Consider the following 24,140-nt stretch of genomic DNA (forward strand, 5'->3'; position numbering starts at 1 on the left):
GTAGAATATGAACTGGATGTAGGCAGTCTGTGCACCACCTGGAAAGGAAGGCCATGCCAAAATAACAGAGTAAGAAACTCTCTTTTTATTTTTTCAAGGGATGTGGGTATCACTGGCAAAGCCAGCATTTATTGTCCATCACTACTTGCCCTTGAGAAGGTAATGGTGAACTGCCGCCTTGAACCGCTGCCGAAGATGAGGGATGGACAACAAATGCTGGCAGCGGTTCATGAAGGTAGTTCACCACCACCTCCGAGGGGAATTGGAGATGGGCAACAAATGCTGGCCTAGCCAGTGACGCTCGTCCCATGAATGACTTAAAAAAAAAAGGATGAAGTTGATGATGCATCTCAGCATCCTCTGAGATCCCTAGCATCACAGATACCAGTCTTCAGTCAATTTGATTAACTTCACATGATATCAAGAAATGGCTGAACACAGTGGATACAGTAAAGACTATGGACCCTGACAACATCACTGCCGTAGTACTAAAGATTTGTGCTCCAGAACCAGCCATGCTCTTAGCCAAACTGTTCCAGTATAGCTATAAAACTGGCATCTATCCGACAGTTTGGAAAATTGCCCAGCTATGTCTTGTCCATGGTTATGGCACAGCCAGTGGTAAATGGTGAGCTGCTCAAATCCCAAAGGGAAACTTGAAACAACTGCCACAACTGTTTTGCAGTTTGTATATATTTTGAGATGCATGCCTCGAGTTCAGTAATAATAAGACCATCGCGTCTTATAGGTTTCTTACAAAACTAAATTAAACCTTTATTAATAGAAGAAATGATTTTAAGTACATACATGGATCTACAAATTACTACTATGATAACTTCTAAATCCCCTAATTAATCTAAACCACCAGTAACACTTTTTTGTTAAGGCAACAGTAAGACCCACAGATTTTAAGAGACCCAAGCAAAGTAACGCAATACCCTGAAGCAGTCAAATTCAAAGTGAGTTTTCTTAACTTCAGTTCTTTGTAGACAGCAGCTTGGGGCTTAGATGCTGGAGACTTTTCCTACTTGTTAGATCTTGCACACAGCCTTCTGTCCTTTATCCATGTTTTCCCCTTTGAATGAAAATTCCCATTGTTTCATTATGTCTTCGGACTTTACCTCTCTAATAATAAAAATCTCTCATAGTACCAATTTTACTAGTAATCTTTGGGGAAAAATAAACATACTGTTTCTTAACTGCTCCTGGCTAGGTGAAACATTTTGCCCCTCCTTTGAATTCAAGCTAATCTGGTTTATTTAAAAATGCACATGTTCTTTTTACACCTATGTTTACCTACTTAACATTTCAAACCAAGCTTATCTTCTGATATATCAAAACCTTCAAACCAACTGCCTTTAATTCAATTAAGTCTCACACATACACACACAGCCCCCACTATTACTCTGCATCAAGGAGTCTGAGCAAAATTGAAGTCCATGGGAATTGGTTGGAAAAGTCTCCACTGGTTGAAGTCATACCTAACACAAAGGAAGTTCCTGTTGGAGACCAACCATCTCAGCCCTCAAGATTGCAGGATTCCTGAGGCCCAACCATCTTCAGTGCTTCATTAATAACTTACCTTCCATCAGAAGATCAGAAGTGGGAATATTCATTGACTGCACACTGTTCAGAGCCATTTTCGACTCTTCAGAAATTGAAGCAATCCGTGCTCGTGTGCAGCCAGACCTGAACAGCATTCAGGCTTGGGCTGATAAGTAGTAAGTAACATCTGCACCATAAAAATGCCAAGCAATGGTAATCTCCAACAAGAGAGAATCTAACCATATCCGCTTGTTGTTCAGAGGTGCTACCATTGCTGAATCCTCATCAACATCCTGGGGGTTACCATTGACCAGAAACTGAACTGGAACAGCCGTAAAAATACTGTGGCAAATACAAGTAGAAAAGTACAAGGCCTGTCTACAATCTCCAAGGGGCAAGTCAGAAGTGTGATGGAATACTCTTCACTTGCCCGAACGCGTACAACTTCAACAACGCTCAAAGTTCAACACCACACAAAACACAGCAGTCTGCTTGGGTGGCATCCCATCTACTGCCTTAAAAACTCACTTCCTCTAACACCAACACACGGTGGCAGCAGTGTTTACTATCTGCAAGATGCAATGCAGCAACTTGCCAAAATTCCTTCGACAGTACCTTTCAAGCTTGCAGCCTCTATCACCTGGAAGGATAAAGGCATGAGATGTATGGGAATACCACTTTGTGTAAGCTTCTCTCCAAGTCACACACCATCCTGACTTGGAACCATGTCACCATTCCTTCACTGTTGCTGGTTCAAAATCCTGGAACTCCCTAACAGCACTGTGGGTACACCTACACCACAAGATCTGCCGTAGTTCAAGAAAGCAACTCACCACCACCTTCTCGAGGGCAATTAGGGATGGGCAATAAATTCTGGTCTAGCCAGCAGCATTCTGTGAATGAAGTTAAAAAATCAATTGGTGTAATTTGCATCTACTTGTAAATACCTAATTGCTCATCAAGGTTAGAAAAACTGGCAAGAAATGACTGGTTTTCTCTTCTGGCAAATATGTGACCTCTGAAGACTTGATGTCTGACATACAAATGTAGAAACTGGGTGCAAGATACACATTAGTCTGGCTAATTCTGAATTTTTCAGGTTAAGCAGGGTTAGAAGATAAAGTCCATCTATAATGGGGAGTAAGTGGGGGTTAATGGATAAGAGGAGGAAGAGGCACGTAGGAGTTAGAAGAGGTGGTGAGGAGGGAGAAGGGAAGGGAGCGGATGAGAGTAAGACAGTGGGGTAACAGGTTCAGAATCGGAAGAGGGATAGGAGAATAGGGACAAAGGGGGCGTGGGGGGAAGTGAAATCAGATAAGCAGGCGTAAAGGAATTGAGGCATGAAATAGATAGACAATAAGGTAGGAAAAGTACCAGTGGAGGGTGGGTGTGAAGCGGAATGCAGTTAATGCGAGTTAATGCAAAATGGAAAATGAAGCAAGGCATGGATAGCTTGTCTGGGAACTGCAGTCAATGGAGGGTTAAAGGACAATAATTTTCAACCTATGGTTGGGTTAGAAGAGGAATCGTAGTTAGTGGAAGAAGGGAAAAGAAGTTGAGATCTTGTCAATCAGAAGGAAGAAGGTGGGGTGTTGTCCTGGTTGCTATGGGATGGCCCTACAAGTACTAACGAGGCCAGACCCTGAAATGGGATTGGGCCTCCCTTTGGGATTATTAATCAGCTGGCTGGACTAAGTCTGCTCTGGATGAAAAGCTACCTGTTTTAAATTTGAATTTATGCAATTTCATCTACCAGCATGGAACAAGTAGAGTTTTCACCTTGAATTGTGAATCATTACTGAATTAAGGTTAGACACAAAAATTCTGTCTTAATAGCACTTGGAATGCTCGTGAGTCTTAAAAGCATGAAAGACTAGAGTGAAAAATTGTCCCCAATGTCCTCCCCTTAAATCATCAAACTAGCCCTTAAATGAGCCAGGTGGCAGAGCTCTGAAGAAGGGTCATACGGACTTGAAACGTTAACTCTGTTTCTCTCTCCACAGATGCTGCTAGACCTGCTGAGTTTTTCCAGCATTTTCTGTTCTTGTTACGGATTTCCAGCATCCGTCTTTTCTTTTATCCTTTTCTAGCAACTTGTTCTGGCTATTAATCACTGTAAAAACTACTTCCTGAAGGCTGCCCAAATGTCTTTTCAGACCCCTAAAACTATGCCCTCTTTTCCTGCTCTGGTGTATTGGCAAGCATTGTTTTAGGCTCATGTTCTGTATTGCATTAAGTATGTTATAATTTTATTTGCCAGTGGTATACTTTTGAACACTATTCTTAATTTTTTTCTGCAAAATTATTTATAGTTCTCAAAGTAATGCATTTAACCTACGATGGTTGTTTACATTGATCCAGAAAATGCCTTAATAAGCAACAAATATTCTCTTAGTAACTTTGCCGCTGTCAACAGGAAACTTAAATAAAGCAATTCAATCAGGCCCAGCCTACATTCACAGATATGATTAGTCGTAGAATCAGTGGTTCTTTGTTGTTTTGAGGTAATATCATAATTATAGCACCATGTGTAACACTTATTCACACTAATCTTCAGTAAATTAATCTCACTTATCATTTCTCAGCTTTCTCGAGCACACACAACCCCCCCCCCCCCCCCCCCACTCCACCCCCGACTCTTCTGAAGGTGTTAACTCTTTTTTGGAGATTTTCAAGTTACTAAGCTATCTTTTTTGCTTTGTTAACCAGGTGACTGTGGATGATTGTAAAGAGATTGTTGCAGTGTGCAAGGAGAATAATGTGATACTTTCTGTTTGCCATGTGCTGAGATACTCTCCACCGATTTTAAAAGTACAAGTAAGTTTACCTGAAAGCTGAATTCTGATATACCTTTGTGTGGGAATATCAAAGATCAGATTTTATTGCAGTAGACAACCAGACAAAAGTCTTAACATTTACATGTGAACATATGAATTAGGAGCAGGAGTAGGCCATTTTGCCCCTCGAAACTGATCCGCCATTCAATAAGATCATGGCTGATCTGAATGTAACCTCAACCCCATATTCCTGCCTACCCCCAATAACCTTTCATCCCCTTGTTAATCAATCTATCTAGCTCTGCCTTAAAAGTATTCAAAGACTCTGCTTCCACCGCCTTTTGAGGAAGAGAGTTTCAAAGACTCTCTACCCTTTGGGAGAAAAAATTTCTCCTCTTCTCTGTCTTAAATTAGCTTATTTTTAAACAGTGACCCCTAGTTTTAGATCCTCCCAAAAGAGGAAACAACCTCTCCAAATCTACCCTGTTATGACTCCTCAGGATCTTAAATTCATCCGCCATCTCCCTACTTTCCCTTGTCAATTCCCCAGACTCACTCTCCGTAGGACCATTGCCCACTTTGTTAACTTTTCTTATTTAAGTATCTATAGAAACTCTTACTATCCGTCTTTATATTACTAGCTAACTTTCTCTTATACTCCAATTTTTCCCTCATTATTAATTTTTTTTAATTCTTTGGTGTTCTTTATATTCTTTACGATCTTCTGACCTGCCACCCATCATTGCGTAATTATATGCTTTCTCTTTCAGTTTAGTACTTCCTTTAACATTTTTAATTAACTACATATGGTGGGCCCTCCCCTTGGAATTTTTGTATTCTGAAATATCCCTTTAAGTGTCTGCCACTGAACTTCTATTGGCATATCCCTTAACCTCGTTTGCCAGTTCACTTTAGCTAGCTCCGCATTTCATGCCCTCATAATCGCCCTTATTTAAGTTTAAAATACTAGTCTTTCTAGATTTTCCTCTTTCATTTGCTGGTGCAGAATCAATTGTAAATACATTCATTGTCCATTCATGCACTTAAGTGGTACATGTGTTCAGTAGATGTCTCAGAGGCTTTGTAAGGTTGTACAATGGTGTTTACTGGTAGCACATAACTATATACATATATACACACAGACAATGAGCTAACTTTATATTTAGTTCTAGACCGGCCTCTGCATACTCTTAGACTGACTCAGGTCTCTTGTCATGTGACCCTTTACATCACATCCTGGGTGGGGCTGTTCTCCAGTCCCACATTAACCCTTGCTATGCCAAACACTCTTATACTACAGAAAGTCTAATTTTCCTCTACAAAAATAAAATACTGAGGATGCTGAAAATCTGAAATAAAAGAAAATGTCGGAAATATTCAGCTGGTCTGGCAGCATCTGTGGAGAGAAAGTCGTTGAGATTTAAGGTTTGTGAGCTTTCATCAGAACTGGGAGAAGTTAAAAATGTGATCGGTTTTAAGTAAGTCACAGGGGAAAAAGTGGGAGGAAGAAAAAAAGGAAAGTGATGGGATCGAGGGCAGGAGGGATTAAATTACAAAAGGTTTTATGTTCCAAGGCCAAAGGGAGTGGTAATGGGAGAAGTAAAGAAACAAAAGGTGTGTCTAGAGGAGGGGTGAATGACTGGACAACTGCTATCCAAATACAAGGTGAAGGAATCAGGGGAGGATCGAGGGGAAAAAAAAAACAAAGTAACAAAAAAACACAAAATGCGGGCAGAGGTCCAGATCTAAATTTGCACTCAATGTTGAGTCCAGAAGACAATGAAATACTCAGTCAAAAAATAAGGTAGTGTTCCTCAAGCTTTGGGCATGGAACATGAAACCTTCTGTAAATTAATCTCTCCTATCCTTCAGCTAACCAAAGACTTTCCCTTTGACCTTCCTCCCACTCTTTCCCCTTTTTACTTACTCAAAACCTATTCTGTTTCTAACTTCTCCCAGTTCTTATGAAGTCTCACATACTTAAACATTAACTCTATTTCTTTCTCCACAGATGCTGCCTAACCTGTTAAGTATTTCCAGCATTTTCTGTTTTTAATTCTAATTTTCCTACTGGCTGCAGTGCAGTAAAGGAATTTAGATGATGAGCTGGAGGGAGGGGTGAGTGTCATAGTCCCCTCTACCTTTGTCACCAGGATCCAAATTAAGCCCAGATGGGATCAGCGTACTTTGTTTCCGAGCAATAAAAGTCATATTTGAAGAGTTTTGGCATTCACCATCAGCAACCTCAGCGAGATTATAGGATGAACCTTGTGAAAAAAGGCTCACAATTATAGCAGTTCTCCCAATGCTGGATTAGATTACAAGAGCTTTACCCTGTATCTAACTTGTGATGTACCTGATCTGGGAGTGCTTGATGCTGTCTCTGGCATACTAATTTTAATTTGGCTAAATTGGCGGTAATGGCTGTAACAGCCTCAAAATGGGGTCGATAGACTTGACACTTTTTTAATACAGGATGTTATGGGTGTCACCATTTTATCAGGTCCAAGTGTCTGCCTGTTTCAGGTGGTAGGCGTTTTTTTGTGCAAATTAATGTCCTATGATATGGCAAGTATCTCCAGTTGCCATTTTAGAGCAGAACTGAATGGAACATATGTTGGGCATGCTCTAACCAAATTTACTTGTAGCTTAGCCATAAAGGAACAAAGTATTAAGTTTAAAATTTCTTTTTTGAAACAAATAGGAGTTGCATTGTTCTGCCGGGCCACTTAATGATAAGGTGGACCACTCCTGCCCCAGCTCCATACCCCACAATCTCTATCCAACCCCTTTCCCACCAGGACTTAATTTGTTGATGTTCGGATGGCCTCTGAGCCACCTGATATTGTGCTAGCCTAACTTATGGAAGTTGTTTTGAGAGACATATTTGGAGTGGGCAGCATGCCAGTTCTATTTAAAGAAAGAAAAAATATTGCAAGACTTGTATTTATATCGCACCGTTCATAATCTCAGGGCCTCTCAATACGCTTTATAGCCATTGATGTACTTTTTGAAGTGTATTCAGTATTGTAATGTATGAAATGGGCTAGCCCATTTGTGCACAGCAATCTCCCACAAACAACAATGAGATAATAACCAGATAATCTGTTCTAGTGATGCTGGTTGAGAGATAAATATTGTCTAAGACATTAAGAATAAGTCCCCTGCCCTGCATCATATAATGCTTTGGGATCTTTTATGCCCACCTGAGAGGGCACCCAGGGCTTGGTTTAATGCCTCATCCAAAACAGGGATTTAATTGAGTTCAAGGCCTCAAATGGCTTTAGTCTCTTCACTTTTGGCAGAAGCTGATGCAACCCGCAGGTTGTCTGTCCAACAATCTACTTCTGGGTGTACAAAATGAGAAGTGTTTCATTCTCCTGCTTAACACCCTTTACTTTGATAAATATTTATAGTGAGCTATATTTTTCCATCTGTAGGGGGAATATTGCAACAGCAACAACAATGGCAGCTTGTATTTTACAGTGCCTATAATATATAATGCCCCAAAGCATTTTACACAATAATAGGAACAGAATGTTTAGGAAGAATAATTTGAGTAGGACTATAGATTTAAGAAAAAATGCTCAAAAGATATGAATTGAAAACATGAATGGGTTTTTAAAAAATTGCTCTTAGCAGAGCTAGAGTGACTGAAAACTCCGCCACCAAAAGCTTTTTTTTAACTTATTTGTTCTGGGGATGTGGGAAAGGAGGGAGCATTTTTAGCAACATAGAGAAATAGAAGCAGGAGTAGGTCATTTGGCCCTTCGAGCCTGCTCCACCATTCAATATGACCATGACTGATCCTCTATCTCAATGCCATACTCCCGCTCTCTCCCCATATCCCTTGATGCCTTTAGAGTCTAAAAACGTATCTATTTCCTTCTTAAATATATTCAGTGATTTGGCCTCCACAGCTGTGGTAGAACCATAGGTTCATGACCCTCTGAGTGAAGAAGTTTCTCCTCACCCCAGTCCTAAATGGCCTACCCTGTAACTTGAGATTGTGACCCCTTGTTCTAGATCACCCAGCCAGAGGAAACATTATCCCTGCATCTAGTCTGTTCAGCCCTGTCAGAATTTTATACGTTTCAATGGGAGCCCCTCTCATTCTTCTAAACTCCAGTGAATATAGGCCTGGTCAGCCCAGTTTCTCCTCGTAAGACAATCCTGCCATCCCAGGAATTGGTCTGGTGAACCTTTGCTGCACTCCCTCTATGGCAAGTATATCCTTTCTTTGTTAAGGAGACCAAAACTGCACACGGTGAGACCACAACTGGAGTACTAAGGCCTGGACAGCTGCAGTAAAACATCCTTGCTCTTGTACTCAAGTCCTCTTGCACTGAAGGCCAATATACCATTTGCCTTCTTAACTGCCTGGTGCACCTGCATGTTTGCTTTCAGTGATTGGTGTACAAGGACACCCAGGTCCCTTTGTACATCAACATTTCCCAATCTATCACCATTTAAATAATACTCTGCCATTCTGTTTTTCCTACCAAGGTGGATAACTTCACACTTATCACGTTATACGGTATCTGCCATGTATTTTGCCCATTCACTCAACTTGTCTAAATTGCCTTGAAGCCTCTTAACATTCTCCTCACCACTCACATTGCTATCTAGTTGTGTATTGTCAGAAAACTTGGAAATATTACAAACAAAAACAAAAATTGCTGGAAAAACTCAGCAGGTCTGACAGCATCTGTGGAGAGGAAGACAGAGTTAACGTTTTGAGTCCGTGTGGTTCTGATGAAGAGTCAAACGGCCTCGAAACACTAACTCTGTCTTCCTCTCCACAGATGCTGTCAGACCTGCTGAGTTTTTCCAGCAATTTTTGTTTTTGTTTCAGATTTCCAGCATCCGCAGTATTTTGCTTTTATCTTGGAAATGTTACATTTGGTTCCCTCACCCAAATCACTGATTTATATTGGGAATAACTGGGGCCCAAGCTGTGATTCCTGCTAGTCACCACCTGCCATTCGGAAAAAGACCCATTTATTCCTACTCTGTTTCCTGTCTGCTAACCAATTCTCAACCCATTCTAATATGTTACTCCCAATCCCATGTGTTTTAATTTTGCATACTAACCTCTTATATGGGATTTTATCAAAAGCTTTCTGAAAATCCAAATACACCACATCCACTGGTTCTCCCTTATCTATTCTGCTAGTTACATTCTCAAAAAACTCCAGTAGGCTTGTGAAACATGATTTCCCTTTCATAAATCATAATACCCAATGTTAATTGAGATTATGGTGCTGGGCCTCCTCCTTGAACTGCTGCAGCCCTCATTGTGATGGCACGAGAAGAATTACAGGATTTTGACATGACCTTCATGAAGAAACAGCAATATATGTCAAGTTGGGGTGGTCTGTGACTTGGAAGGGTACTTTAAGGTTATATTTTTCCCAAGACATTGCTGTTCTTCTCGTTGGTGAAGGTTGCAGGGCTGGGAGCACTTTTAAAGTAAGCTTGGTGTGTTGCTGCAGTGTTTCCTGTAGATTGTACATGGAGCAGCCATGATGCATCGTTGGTGGAGGACTTGGATATTGAGTTCTGTAGTGGTATAAAAGAAACAGGGAATATACAGGAGACCTGTGAAAGAGGACCAAAGGATATAGGAAGGCAAATCTGGAAGAGATTGAGGAGGTGAGTTTGCCAAGAGCCATGTAGGATTTAAACACCAGGACAAACATTTTAAATGTAATGCTTTAGGAGTCAGTAAGCTAGTGTAAGCCTGTGATGATGTGAGTGATAGATGAGCAGAGTTTGGTGCAAAACAGGAAACTGGCAGCCGTGTGTTGGACACATTGGAAATTATGCAGGATTGACAAATGAAACCCAGAGAGGAGAGCATTTGAATTATAGAGTCTGGATTTGATAGAAGTATGGATAAGGTTTTCTCTAGTAGAGTAGAGGGGAGTAGTTTTGTGAGGGTGAAAATAAACAGTTTGCTGGTGATGGACTGTGGTGTTTGAAACTCGGCTCTCAGTCAAATTAATTTTTTATTATTCAAAAGTTTCCATAAAGGATTTGCTAGCCATCGGAATAAATTTGAAAATTATACAATGCATTTCTGATATTGGTGATTGGAAGTTGATTTTACAGAATGTATTCCTGCAATGAAAATATTGCTATTGTGGCACTTCTTTTTCTTATGCTTTCTTATAAGGATCTCTGTTTATTTTTCCCTCTTCCTCTTGTGTAAAAATTCAGTCAATACTGCACCCTGTGTGAACACATTGTTTAATCCATGCCGTTCTCCTGTGTAATTTATTTTTCACTTTGACAGTTTCCCTGCATGTGACACTGTTCAAACCATAATCTACCATTCATTACACCGAGCTGTCCTTTGAAACATTGCTTTGACTATGGCACCCTTCTATTCATTAGATTTGTATTAATGCATGATTCAACATTTATTCTCATTGATACGTCATTTTAAACAATATAAATTGTAGTTTCAGGAGTAGGAAAACAGGATTTGAGTAGCTTTGGTAAAATTTTTCACAAAACTTTTCAGAATGGGGATCTTTGCAAGATAGTTCTGGATCTGCTGGATAAGGAACTATTACAAGACTGGTTTCAAACGTTTTACAGTTATTTGTGTAGTAATGTAACAGTATGTAATTGATGTGCAATGCATAGAGACTATGGGCAGCATTCTCCCCCTGGAGTAGGGAAACTGATCCCACCCTATGGGGGGTGGTTGGAGGTGGATACAGTCCATGATTTTTATGGAGATGGGCAGCTAATTGGCTGGATGGCGGGTTGGACGACCAGTTAGCGGGCGCGGGGGCAGGAATGGAAGTCGACTAAAGAAGTGCAGGCTCATTTAAACAAATCACAGTAGTTATCACTGCTGAAGAAAATGAAAGCATCAGGGATCAAGGAATCAAGGCGGAAGGCTGACACCCAGTGCAGGGCTCATCCTCGCTTCTCCGATGCCTCCAGAAGGATCTCCTGGTCAGCAATGAGGGAGAGGATAGAAATCCTCCTTCCAGAGGATGGAAAGAGAAGGCCATTCTCCAAAACAAAGCTGGCATGACTGCAGATTTCTGAGACCATCAGCAGCTTGAGTGTGATCTGGAGGAACTGGTTTGAGTGCTAGAAAAGGTTCAATGGGCTTATTCACTCAGGCAAGGTGAGTGCAATGGCAGGTCCTAATTACAGGCGTCTGGATGTTCAACCTCTAGCAGGCAGTCCAACTGAGGAGCTTAATAGCACATGCTGTGTCTGAACATTGGAGGAATGTGTGCCGAGGCAACGCACAATCCACAACAGGGCTCAGAGCCCTGGCATCGTTGTAGGCTTGCAAGCCTTGATACATGCAACTTTCAATGTTAATGAATTGCTGCCATTGGTCAGTGCCTTATCTCTCTTTCGCTCTCTCTTGACCTTGAAGAAGAAGGCAGCTCTTGATGCCTGGGAAAGGGTTCTGACAGGAGGAGAAATGCTTCACCTGCACACCATGGCTGCAATGCAGGAGATTGCAGGGTGACCTCGATGAACAAGTAGATGAAGTGGGTGGCAACGGGTGATCACACCACGAGTGAGCAGGATGAGGTGAGAGTGGTAGAGGCAGCTGTGGATAGTCCCCCTGGGAGAATGGAGGGCAGACACAGCCATGCTCAGCGGAGTGCAGCTACAGGGCCTTGGGAATCATAAGAAAAGTGTTTTTGAACAAGCAGCAACAGATATGTTCCTATAAGTCAGGGTTCCCTGAGGCAGTACGGAGTCATAGACTGAGAATGGTGGAGTCTATTAAGTTCGTGTGTGCTACCATGGCTCAAGGCTCCTCCATGAAAGTGGTCAACTGCATGGAAAGCCATATGAGGCAGCATTCTGAGTGCATGCAGGAACTTCACATTAATGTTCACAGAATGCTTGCCATGCTCTCTCTAGCATGGACTGATCAATGGCTTTGATGGCATAGAGATGTTTGGCTTGGATGCCACATGCGCCCAACTGCTGCTCCATTCCATTCACCTAGAGCACCAATCTAGGGCTTTAGCAGTCACTAAATAGAACAAGAGTCTCACCCCTCATGGGAGGCCAACACCGTCTTCAGCTTCCTTGGCCCCATCTGACTGAGGGACCATCTATTCAGAAGGGCCCAATGACTGAGGCTGCCCCTGAGTTGATGGTGGTGCAGCAACCTCTGGAGGAGGCCCCACAGGCACCTCCATGACAAGTAGAACTGCCATGTGCATTTCAGCTGTAACCAGAGACAAGCGAGCAGGTTGGCTGTTCCTCGTTCGTGGCACCAAGAGGGGAGCACTATGTAGATGCAGCCAAGAGCGGAGGAACACTGAGTGGGTCACTGGGGTTTGCCTCATCTATAATTTGTAGTTTTTTCACTTTTTGAATAAAATTAGGTATAGACACATGACTCCAGATGGTGAGTCTCCATTCCTTAATGGCAAAACTTGAAAAAAAGGAAGAGATGGTGAAGGTAAACAAATCTCCTTGAGTGGAGACTGTGAGACTGTTACGATCAGGTGAGAAGGGTTTGAGCGTCTCCCCTCTCTGCCCCCTCATTATTTGTTCGCATCAGGTTATTTTATTGGAAAAGTATAAACTTGCCAATTCAGTGAGCACTTAACTGTTCATGCACTGTGATCATAAAAGTACCAATAGGACAGGTTTTATTGAGTTTAACAAAGAGCTTATCTTTATTATGCTTAAACTGATCTAAATAAAATAATTACGCACACACACTCTCAAAGTTCACATACACAAATGCAGATTACAGAGTGAAGAAAGGATAGATTAAAAGCTAAATTGGTGTCCATTTAAAACAAAAAGTAAAAGAGTATACTTTCTGTAGTTTGGTGACTAGTCTAGCTTCAAGCTGAATTCGATGGTCTCGATGTTTAAATTAAATTTAAAGATGCAGATGTTAGGAACTAGAGATATGTTTGTATTTGTGGGTATATTTTTTATTTGTTCATGGGACGTGGGTGTCACTGACTAGGCCAACATTTATTGCCCATCCCTAATTACCCTTGTTCAGAGGGCATTTAAGAGTCAACCATATTGGTGTGGGCCTGGAGCCACATGTAGGCCAGAACAGGTAAGGACAGCAGATTTCCTTCCCCAAAGGACATTAGTGAACTAGATGGGTTTTTATGACAGTCAACAATGGTTTTATGGTCATCATCAGACTTTTAATTCCAGATTTTTTTTTATTGAATGCAAATTCCACCATCTGGGCGTCTGGATTATTAATCCAGTGACAATACCATATGCCACCACCTCCCCCATTGACTAACCGCTATTTTCCTTTTGTAGGCAACTTATGCTTTAAAATATAGGGAGGAATATTCCCTTTTTATACTAATAACACATCATCACACTCCTCCGAATTAGTCTTTATAGCAAACAGTCTACAATTGCTCCCAGCTTCCAATGGATTCCCAGATCCCCATTTCACTAAGCAGTAATTTTGAGTGAGTGTTTCCAGGCGCTTTCCTCAGTTTTTGGAGAATTCTTTAAAACACCCACCAGTTATTAAAATTTGTTTCAATGATGTTTTTTCCCCGGCCATCTCGGATGAATCTCCTGGAATCCTTAGATAGCTGCAGGATGCTTCTTTTCGACTAAAGACCATCTCCTTCCTGCATCTTGCTGTGGTAGCTCGCAAAGCCAAGCAGCCTCTTCACTCTGCTGACTGCACAGAGCCGTTGTCTCTAATGGTATTCATTGATTTTCAGGAAAGTTGTAACCTGATCTCAAAATTGGCTTCCTCTGCCCTCTTCCCCATGGTAATGTGAAACACACTAACCTTGCATCCAGGTAGAAATGATAAATAGCTATTCTTGACCCCAAGTTCCTTTCATTTTAGAAGTAAATGGGCAGTTTTTGGCACAACTGTTTACAATCTGACACCTGGAACACCTTTCTGGGAGTTTGGGAGACTCGGAGTCTACTCGTTGGCAGCAGCCTCTGAGTTTACATTGTCTTCAACCTTGCAGCAGCTTCTCAGTAAAACAATCTAAGCCTTCCTTTCACTTCTAATCATGACACCCTCCATTTACCCTAAATTTGAAGTTACAGTCCCAAAATATGAGAATCTTATAAGACCTCATAATTGGAACTGCTCTTTAACCTTAACTGGCCTGATTCCTGAATCAGGTGGGTTTCTGGGGATTGCCCTTCCCCGTACTCAGGAACAATGGCAGGAAAGTGGCCAGTGCTGCTGTTTTTACCATCCATTCTCTTCTGTTTCTGCCCCTATCAGGATCTGAAGCTCCTGCCCTATGTATCAATCAATTAAATAAATGCTGATATCACTGCTAGTCAAATTATATGATTTAATTGAGAACCTACTTCCCATTAGGGTGTTTATGATAACCTAATTGGCAAATAAATCATTCCATTTGTACAATTAGAGAAATTAAACTGGAATTGCTTGTTGTAAATAACTGATATGCTTTATATGGAGATGAATATTACATAATGGAATGTAGAATCTAATTCTCTGCTGCTAAAGTGAAGCTGTGTCTCTTTAAGGCTGCAATGTTTGATTGGCCTTAATTAAACACCTAAAAGATGAATTGCTCTTCAGGCTAGAGTGTAGATCTCTGGCTTTGTTTCTGGAAAGGTCAGTCAAAGAGCTGTTAACACTGGCTCAAGTCAAAAAGAGAATATTTTAGTGCGTCCCAAGAACTTGTCAACAATTTTATCTATAATTTGCATATAATTATGCTGTGCCAATTGTGACAGGGATGTGCTGCTTAGATGCCTGGAAGTGTACACAAGTTTTTTGTGTACTCTTCTGGTCTATAGTCCACTGTGTAGAGCAGGATGAGACATGCTCACATTTCTTCTTCTAAAAGGTACACAGTGCTCTGTGATAACAGCCTGTAGGAAGATGATGGCTCAATAATGTCATTGCAGCCTGACATACTAAGCATCAGCAAACTCTTTTATACTGGGTTGTATGATGTGAAGCATGGCCTCCCATTCCTTCCTTGGCAACAATAAGTGGGAAAGCCTGGACAAACTGCTAACTCTGGATGAGCTAACAAAGGCTGTCAGGCCCTTTAAGACATGTAAAATTCCTGGGAGCAGCAGTTTACCTGCTGAGTTGTATTCGACTCTGTGGAACTGCATTGGCTTAGACCTGCTGGAATTGTACGAGAGCATGCTTCTGGTTGGCAGCATGCCAGAATCCACGAGGAAAGGCATTGTGGTTCTTGTCTACAAGCGGAAGAGGGAAAGGGAGGACATTTGAACTTGTCTGTCCTCTTCACTGCTTAACCTGGACTACAAGATTCAGTCCAAGGTTGTCATCAGTTGGATCAAGTCTGCTCTGGAATTGACCAGACCTGCATGGTACTCAGCAGGAAGATCTCAGATAGGCTTATGCTACTCAGGAATATGATCACCTATGTACAGGAAGATGGATGGACGCCTGCCTCATCAGCTTGGACCAGGAGAACGTCTTTGGCAGAATCCCACACTGTTACATGAAGGACATGTTCTCCAAAATGGTGTTTGGGAAGAGAATTTGTAATTGGATCCAACTGCTTTACACAAGCATTAGAAGAGTGGTTTCAGTTAATGGGTAGGAATCAGAAAGCTTCCAATCAAATCTGGAGTCAGGCAAGACTGTTCTCCCTCCTCTGTCATGTTTGTGTACTGTATCAAATCTCTCTCCAAGTCGATCAAAAAGGATGCATAAGAGTGATCACAATCCCAGGTAGCGAAGATGCTCAAATCAAGACTTTCCTGTATATGGACACTGCTGCTGCCTATTAATGATCTAGATGAAGGAACTAAGGGCATCCTGGCTAAATTTGCAGATGATACAAAGATAGGTGGAGGGACAGGTAGTATTGAGGATGCGGGGAGGCTGCAGAAGGATTTGAACAGTTTAGGAGAATGCACAAAGAAGTGGCAGATGGAGTACAACGTGGGGAAGTGTGAGGTCATGCACTTTGGTAGGAAGAATAGAGGCATGGACTATTTTCTAAATGGGGAGAGAATTCAGAAATCTGGAGTGCAAAGGGACTTGGGAGTCCTAGTCCAGGATTCTCTTAAGGTTAACTTGCAGGTTGAGTCAGTAGTTAGGAAGGCAAATGCAATGTTGGCATTTATTTCGAGAGGACTAGAATATAAAAGCTGGGATGTGCTGCTGAGGCTTTATAAGGCCACATTTAGAATATTGTGAGCAATTTTGGGCCCCTTATCTCAGGAAGGATGTGCTGGCCCTGGAGAGGGCCCAGAGGAGGTTCACGAGAATGATCCCAGGAGTGAAAGGCTTAACATATGAGGAATGTTTGAGGACTCTGGGTCTATACTCGATGGTGTTTAGAAGGATGAGGGGGGGATCTGATTGAAACTTACAGAATACTGAAAGGCCTGGATAGAGTGGACATGGGGAAGATGTTTCCATTAGTAGAAGAGACTAGGACCTGAGGGCACAACCTTAGAGTAAAGGGAAGACCTTTTAGAACAGAGATGAGGAGAAACTTCTTTAGCCAGAGAGTGGTGAATCTATGGAATTCATTGCCACAGAAGGCTGTGGAGGCCAGGTCATTGAGTGTATTTAAGACCGAAGTAGATAGGTTCTTGATTGGTAAGGGGATCAAAGGTTACGGGGAGAAGGCAGGAGAATGGGGTTGAGAAACTTATCAGCCGTGATTGAATGGCGGAGCAGACTCGATGGGCCGAATGGCCTAATTTCTGCTCCTATGTCTTATGGTCTTACTCTGCTCAGATCCACTGTCTGCTTGTAGACTGATGGGCATCTGCGACCAGTTTGAACTCACAGAATCAAAAGAAAAATATAGGAGGTGGCATCAGTGGGGCAGTAATGAAGGATGAAAATATAATAATATATAGTGGAGCATGAAAACAGTTCCTGGTGCAATGGCATTGAAGTAGTTTTGTTGTAACAGCTGTGCAATGAGCTGCAGACCTCTACAGTTGCATATATCCAGTGCTGGGTGCCATCTATAATGTAGGCTTTAACAATAAGAGTTAGAAAACCGGGATTGAATATTAACACCAATTAGAAGCGTGAGCAATGACCTTAAAATTGTCAGTCTTTTTTGAGGGTGTGGGTTAAGAAAGGTTATGATGCCTTTGTAAGATAGTGCAAAGCCTCCTCGTCTTTTCCCCTCTGGCAGCAATAAGTCATGTCTTATGTTCATTTCTGATTCCATAATTACACATTAGCTACATTTCTGGATTATTACAATAATATTTACTGCTCAGGACTCAAAGTTCGGAGTGGCATGCAGCAAACACTGGAAGGAACATTTAGCAAGGGGGAGCAACGCTTCTTCTCCATTATGCTCTTGATGTTCCTGCATATGGCACAGATCTGGCTCATACCCACACTTGGACCATCTTCCGCTTTATCTGGAGGTTGAAAATGTACTGTGTCTGCTGGGAGACCATGTACAAATCTCTGCTGCTGGACTACTATAAACTTGATGGAAGACACTCTCTTTGGTCTGTCTGAAACTTGTTCGTCTAGTGCAAAGAACTGACACATTCCAAGGTCCAGACCCATGTGCCGAGGAACACTTGAAGCTTGAACAGCCTCATAAAGGCTCAATGGCAAAAGGCCACAGTCTAAGGCCCTCCCACCATAGTACAGCAAGGAGAGAAAACCCATGTAAAACCCCTCCAGCTGTAAGCACCAGAGATCGTTTGACATGAAATGTAACGTACATTATAAATATAACATGTAATTGCAAGTGTAGTGAGACATCTTGGAGTGCCATGTGCTGCATTTGAAAGAAATTGAACTGTGCAAAAATGCACTTTTACAAATTTCATGAATAAGGTATATTTTTGGAAACATTAGCAAACCTAAATGGAAGCAACAACATTTCAGGGGCTTCCACTGGAATGCGTGTTGTCTGCTCAGGATAGGACAGTTGCTTTCTGGTTGAATAGTCACCCTCATCTATCGGTGACTGATACATGGAGAATAGCTCCTTCACTGAGGTACTGGAGAGAACAGATCGTATTGGAACTATAGCTCAGCATGAGTTAAAAGGTGGTTGGAAAAAGGACATTAAGTATGCATAAACCAAAAATGTATCTGTACATTGCATAAATTTCAGGGTTGACATGATACTAACAAATTGTTCGAACTTTGTATTTCTAGTTTGTGATATCATTCTTATTCCCTCAATGTTTTACTGTTGAAATATACTGCAAACTATACTTTATTATATATCTCTTTGAACTCAAACCATTTCAGTAGAGTAATAAAAACTTGAGTGTAAAGCTGCATGATATGGACCAGGCTTTTTCAAACCTAATTAGCTTTTCAGCTGTTTTTGCTACAGCAGAAAGTCACGATCTGACCCTGTTTGCCACTTCATGTTCTTCTATTCTTGTGACTAATTCACATGTTCATTCCATGGTAATTTATGGTGGAATTTCCGGAGCCTTTGATGAAAGTTTGTGTGATATTTATGGCTTTCTTTGATGTGCTTGGTTGAGGATGAGATGTGAGTATCTGTGCTCGCTTACCTGAATACTTGTGATAAAATTACAGGGAAAATGTTAGCAGAATTATTTGGTGCTGCAGTAATTTTTTTTGGGACTGTTTTTGTCCTGATTTTTGCTTTCATTCAACCACTTTCAGTTCTAAGAACAAGCTGTAACTTGATAAGAGTTGATAATATTCTGGCAGCTGTGTTCCACCAACAAGATGGATGTGCACTATGGAATTACAATGGAGTGCATGTGGAAATCTCCCTTCCATTGTCTTTAACTAGACAATTAAACTAGGCTCCATTCCTAGAATAAAACTTGGGCTCTGAGATTGTGGCGGGACCAGATCTTGGCTCAACAAGCTTTTGCACCTTACAGCAACAGAAATTTCTATTTGTGTTACGTTATTTTCCTCCCACTATGTCCTAAATCCAGTTTGGAGCTACCCCAGATAAACCTCCAAAAAGCCCAGTGGCACCTACATCTGCAGAAAACAGGCAAGACTCACATGGGCTTCATTAAGCAAGAATCCAAAGGGGTTGGTTGCTATTTGATTCTAGGCCTACAGTTGAGGGAGCAGTGTTCAATAGAAAGTAAAGCTCTATTATCTTTGGGTTAATTGGCTTTTTGTATTCACCTCTCCAGCAATTCCTCATTTAATGCCAGAGTTGCATTCTTGAAAAGTGCGACTTTAAGTGAAGCAGCATTAAGTGAATTTGATTTTCCATTAAGAATTGTTACGACCGGTGTCCGGGCGAGGTCCCCAATTTATTATGATCCTGGGCATGATACCCCAAATTGTTAACTTCCCGAACGGGTCCTCAATTTTGTTATGCTCTCAGATGAGGAGGAATGAGCTGGCTCCCTTTCTTTATTCAACACCTCAGTTGGCCACAACAAGGTTTAATTTCCCTCATGGATACCTTTTCCCAGTCCAAATGTGTTTATGTTTTAGAAGGAGACGATATAACCAGACTTTCTTGAATCAGAGTAAGTTTATTAGTAATTAAAAATCCTGAGAAAAAATAATAAAAACGCAACACATGTACAGATCAGAAATGAGAAGTTGAGTCCAAAAGTAAAAGTTTAAAAAGAAGATATACAAATCAGACTTTGGCTCGTCCGTGAGTAATAGATGGCGAAACATTGCGGCTGTTAAGTTGGGTAATTCAGGTAGAGTTGACTTTGGCAATTGAGCAGTTGGTTTGGTAACTCTTGGTTCTGCAGGTTAGGTGAAGGAGTTGCCCTGTTTCCTTTTTGACTGTGGCTTTGCTGACTTGCCTCCAGTCAGAGAGAGGGGAGCGAGAGTGACTTTTACCTGCAGGCTGCAGGGATGCCTAGTTGCTGCTGTTCTGCTGTGACCTTCACAGCACACACTATACCAGAACTAGAACACACAAATCAGGTTTGCAGCTGGCTTGTTAACTCCTTTTCTTGTGTATTCTTGGAAGGGAAAAACAAATGTGCCTTTCACCCAGAATCTGCTTTCTTTCAAGTCAGACCATTTCCACATTCCGAGAGAGAACTCAACAGGAGATGGTTTCTGCTGAGATGTGGTAATCAGTCACCATTGTCTCCGCAACCACAAGGGATTGAAGTTCAGTCTTTTGCATTGTGTCTCTCCCTTTCAAGTGTCTTTGTCTGAAATGGGCCTTGACATCTTTTTACATGCGACATTCCAGGGCCTCTCTGGACTAGTTGGTCAAGTATAATCCACAGAGGAATTTTCCAGAAAGTGGTTACTTTACATTCTCAGCAAACTTTTGGCTTGTAGGTCTTGTTTAAAAAACACGTCTTATTTAAAAAGTTCAATGTGTCCGAAAGTAATCTGGAGCTGTGATTCGCTGTCATGACAGAATTATTGTATAAATAGAGTTAGGTCGTTTTGGGCATTTGGACACGTTTAAATTTGGACACACAGTATTATAAATACACAGAATTCCAGCAGTAAATATTATTGTAATAATCCAGAAATGTAGCTAAAGTGTGATTATGGAATCAGAAATGAACATAAGACATGACTTATTGCTGCCAGAGGGAAAAAGACGAGGAGGCTTTGCACTATCTTACAAAAGCATCATAACCTTTCTTAACCCACACTCTCAAAAAAGACTGACAATTTTAAGGTCATTGCTCACGCTTCTAATTGGTGTTAATATTCAATCCTGGTTTTCTAACTCTTATTGTTAAAGCCTACATTATAGATGGCACCCAGCACTGGATATATGCTCACTGCACAGCAGTTACAACAAAAACTACTTCAATGCCATTGCACCAGGAGCTGTTTTCATGCTCCACTATATATTATATTTTCATCCTTCATTACTGCCCCACTGATGCCACCTCCAATATTTTTCTTTTGATTCTGTGATAAAATCTTCTAGAAAGTTGGAACAATCAGCACCAATGTGAAGTAAATTACATAATAGCGAACATCACTATGTTAAAAGGATACATGTTCATTTTGTATCAGTGATGTTTCTTGGTAGTCCTCACTGGACTGAGTTTACAGCCCAAAATCTTCTCAGAATTCAATAATAACTGGTCTGAGAAGGCCAGAATTGAAAGCAGGTAGAGCTTATGTGACAAATATACTGTTGAGATATTTAGCTGTAATTGGCACTGATACTCTTCACTTTACATTGGCTGAACAGCTAGGGAGTTACAAATGTGAACAATTGTGGGATTACGTTGTTTCTTATGTGTCATGTTTCCAACCAGCTGATGTTAGATCCAAATTAAAGATATTGTCATGAGGTGGAAGAATGTTCTGTTCTGCACCTTGGGTAACCTCATCATCACATCCACCCCCCACCCCCACCCAATTTTTTTTTCTCGCTGGAAAATAAGGCAGAAAGTTCGAGGGTGCTGCAATTTGGAAACTAGAAATGAAAACAGCCAGTAACCTTGAGCAGTTTAAAAAAAAACTACCAACTGATTGTGATTGAAGGGTGTATCTTTTCTTGATTTATGACACATCAGTAAATGATACAGTAACCTGTGGCTGGTGCAATCATCTTCAAACCAGTCTTACTGCATTTCTGTTTGATGCTCTTGTACTCCAGCTAAAGAAAGCGGTATAAACATTTTCCATAAGTGATTTTCAAATTGTACTGCTTTCGGAGGTTAAACCATTTTCTTTTATTAACAGCTTGGACATCCTTGGAAATAAATGTATTTACATATTAAAATAAAATTCTGGGGTGAGAAGGTAAGTGTTTTTAGCCGTTAGGATATCTCTTAAATGTAAATAAACAATTCCTTGTGACTTAGGCTCAAGTGTATTGTCCAAATGCAAGTTTATTACTCAGACATAGTCCTGTTATGGTCATGCAATAGACTCATACAAAATACAACCTGGTTTCCTCCAGACCCAAGGTGATCAAACTTGACCTCTGTAGATGTTGGTCTTCTGACTGCCTCGAGTTCTGAGCTCAAAAAGGCTCTTTCCTGATAATCTATACCCTAATTTGTGAATCATATCATATGATGCATATTGAAACTCGGTATCTTCTCACCGGAATTCCAGACTTGACCATTATAAAGGACAATCCCAGATCCATTGTTCTGGCCAATAGTGATACTCGCACCTCTAATATTGTGTAGCCACCATATCTGCTATCGTTCCAAAGAAGACTCATATTGGACTCAAAATATTAATCTGTTTCTCTCTCTCAGATGTTGCCAGACCTGCTGAGTTTTGCAAGCATTTTCTGTCCTTATGTCTGCTATAATTTCTACTTCCATTGCTCTGACTAATCTCTGATGTTAACACATATCCATCACATTAAGATGTGATTAACTTTGGAGGACACACAAATTCTAACATATCTCCAGTTGTATCAAACCACTTAAAAGAAAAAAAATCCCACCACCACCTTCTCAAGACTGCTAGGGAGAAGCAATAATTGCTAGTTATTGGCAATTCACTAACATGAATTTTTTGAAAAAAATTAAGTATTCACATACTATTGAAGAAACAGTGATACATTTTATTGTCCATTGTATGAATGTATTAGGGAAGATTTTTTCACAAAAAGATTCACTTTTCATAAAATTTTGCAAATGTACATTACAAAGCAGTTAAAATTTGACATTGAAACGCAATACAGTTTGATTTCTTTTGATACAGTACATGGCACTCTGCGATGCCTTACTACACTTCCAATTACAGGTTATATTTACAATATACATTTACATTCATGTCAAATATTCTCTGGTGCATTCAGCCTGAGAAGTTTTTCATGGGTTCCACTCCTGTGGTTTATTATGCTGAGGGGGCCTTAGACTGTGACCTTTCCCCATTGAGCCTTTGTGATGGCTGCCCCAAGCGTTAGTGCATCTCTCTCACACATTCCTGGAGCATGGAGTGTGCCAGTATGCAACACTTAATTATGGTCAGCTCTTTGCAATAGAAGATAAACAAATATCAGGCACCAAAAATCGTCTTTCATTGAGTTGATAGCCCTCCATCAGAAGCTGCTATTTGTCTCTGTTTGTATCCCTGAGAACAGCCTATAGAGCACAAAGTCCTGTGTTACAGAGCTAGTCAGGATGAACTTAAGCCACTGCATCAAGAACAGATTTATTTTCAGTGAATGTATTTGGTAAGGTTGATAGATTGTCACTGCCTAAGTCAATTTAAAATTATTTTCTGGGATATGGGTTTTATTGGCTGCCCCTAATTAGACTGGGTGTGGTGGGTACCTTCTTGAAAAGCTGCTAAGCAGTTGAAACAGCTTGCTAGGCCATGTAAGCAGGTACTTAAAGAGTTAACATAGGATTACATAGGATGTATAGCACAGAAATAAACCATCCAGTCAAACCAGTCCATGCCAGCATTTATGTTCCACTTGAGTCTCGTCCCATCTTTTCTCATCCAAATCTACCATCATAACCATCTATTCCCTTCTCCCTTAAATGCTTGTCTACTTTCCCCTTATATATATCTATACTTTTCACTTCAGCCACTCCCTGTGTTAGAGAATTCCACATTATTACCACTCTTTGGGTGAAGAAGTTTCTTCTGAATTCCTATTGGATTTCTTTGGTGAATATCTTATATTGATGGCCTCTTGTTATGCTCTTCTCTTCAAGAAGAAGCATTCTCTGTATCCAGTCTATCAAAGCCTTTCATAATTTTGAAGACCTCTAGGCCATTCCTCAGTCTTTTTTCATGAGAGAAGAGATACAGCTTGTCAATCCTTCCTTGATATGTGTACCCACGCATTTTCTGGCACTGTATCATCTGTACAAATCTTCTTTGCACCCTCTCCAGTGCCTCTATATCCTTTATATCATATGGGTCAGAGTTTTTTGTTTGCTGAGCGGGCACGCAGTAGACAC

General features: G+C 40.9%; 1 protein-coding gene across 3 annotated transcripts in view; it reads left to right on the forward strand.

Moving 5' to 3' along the window:
* The window catches only part of zgc:154075 (uncharacterized protein LOC556929 homolog), a 265,051-nt gene that overhangs the window by 38,738 nt on the left and 202,173 nt on the right, over nt 1-24,140 (forward strand). For all 3 annotated transcript variants that reach the window (XM_041206701.1, XM_041206702.1, XM_041206703.1), the window contains one exon: nt 4,255-4,362. In XM_041206701.1, the coding sequence (XP_041062635.1) occupies nt 4,255-4,362 (108 nt within the window). The remainder of the gene's footprint in view (nt 1-4,254; nt 4,363-24,140) is intronic.

The sequence above is a fragment of the Carcharodon carcharias genome, chromosome 15 (genome assembly GCF_017639515.1).
Source record: "Carcharodon carcharias isolate sCarCar2 chromosome 15, sCarCar2.pri, whole genome shotgun sequence".
Lineage (NCBI taxonomy): Eukaryota > Metazoa > Chordata > Chondrichthyes > Lamniformes > Lamnidae > Carcharodon > Carcharodon carcharias.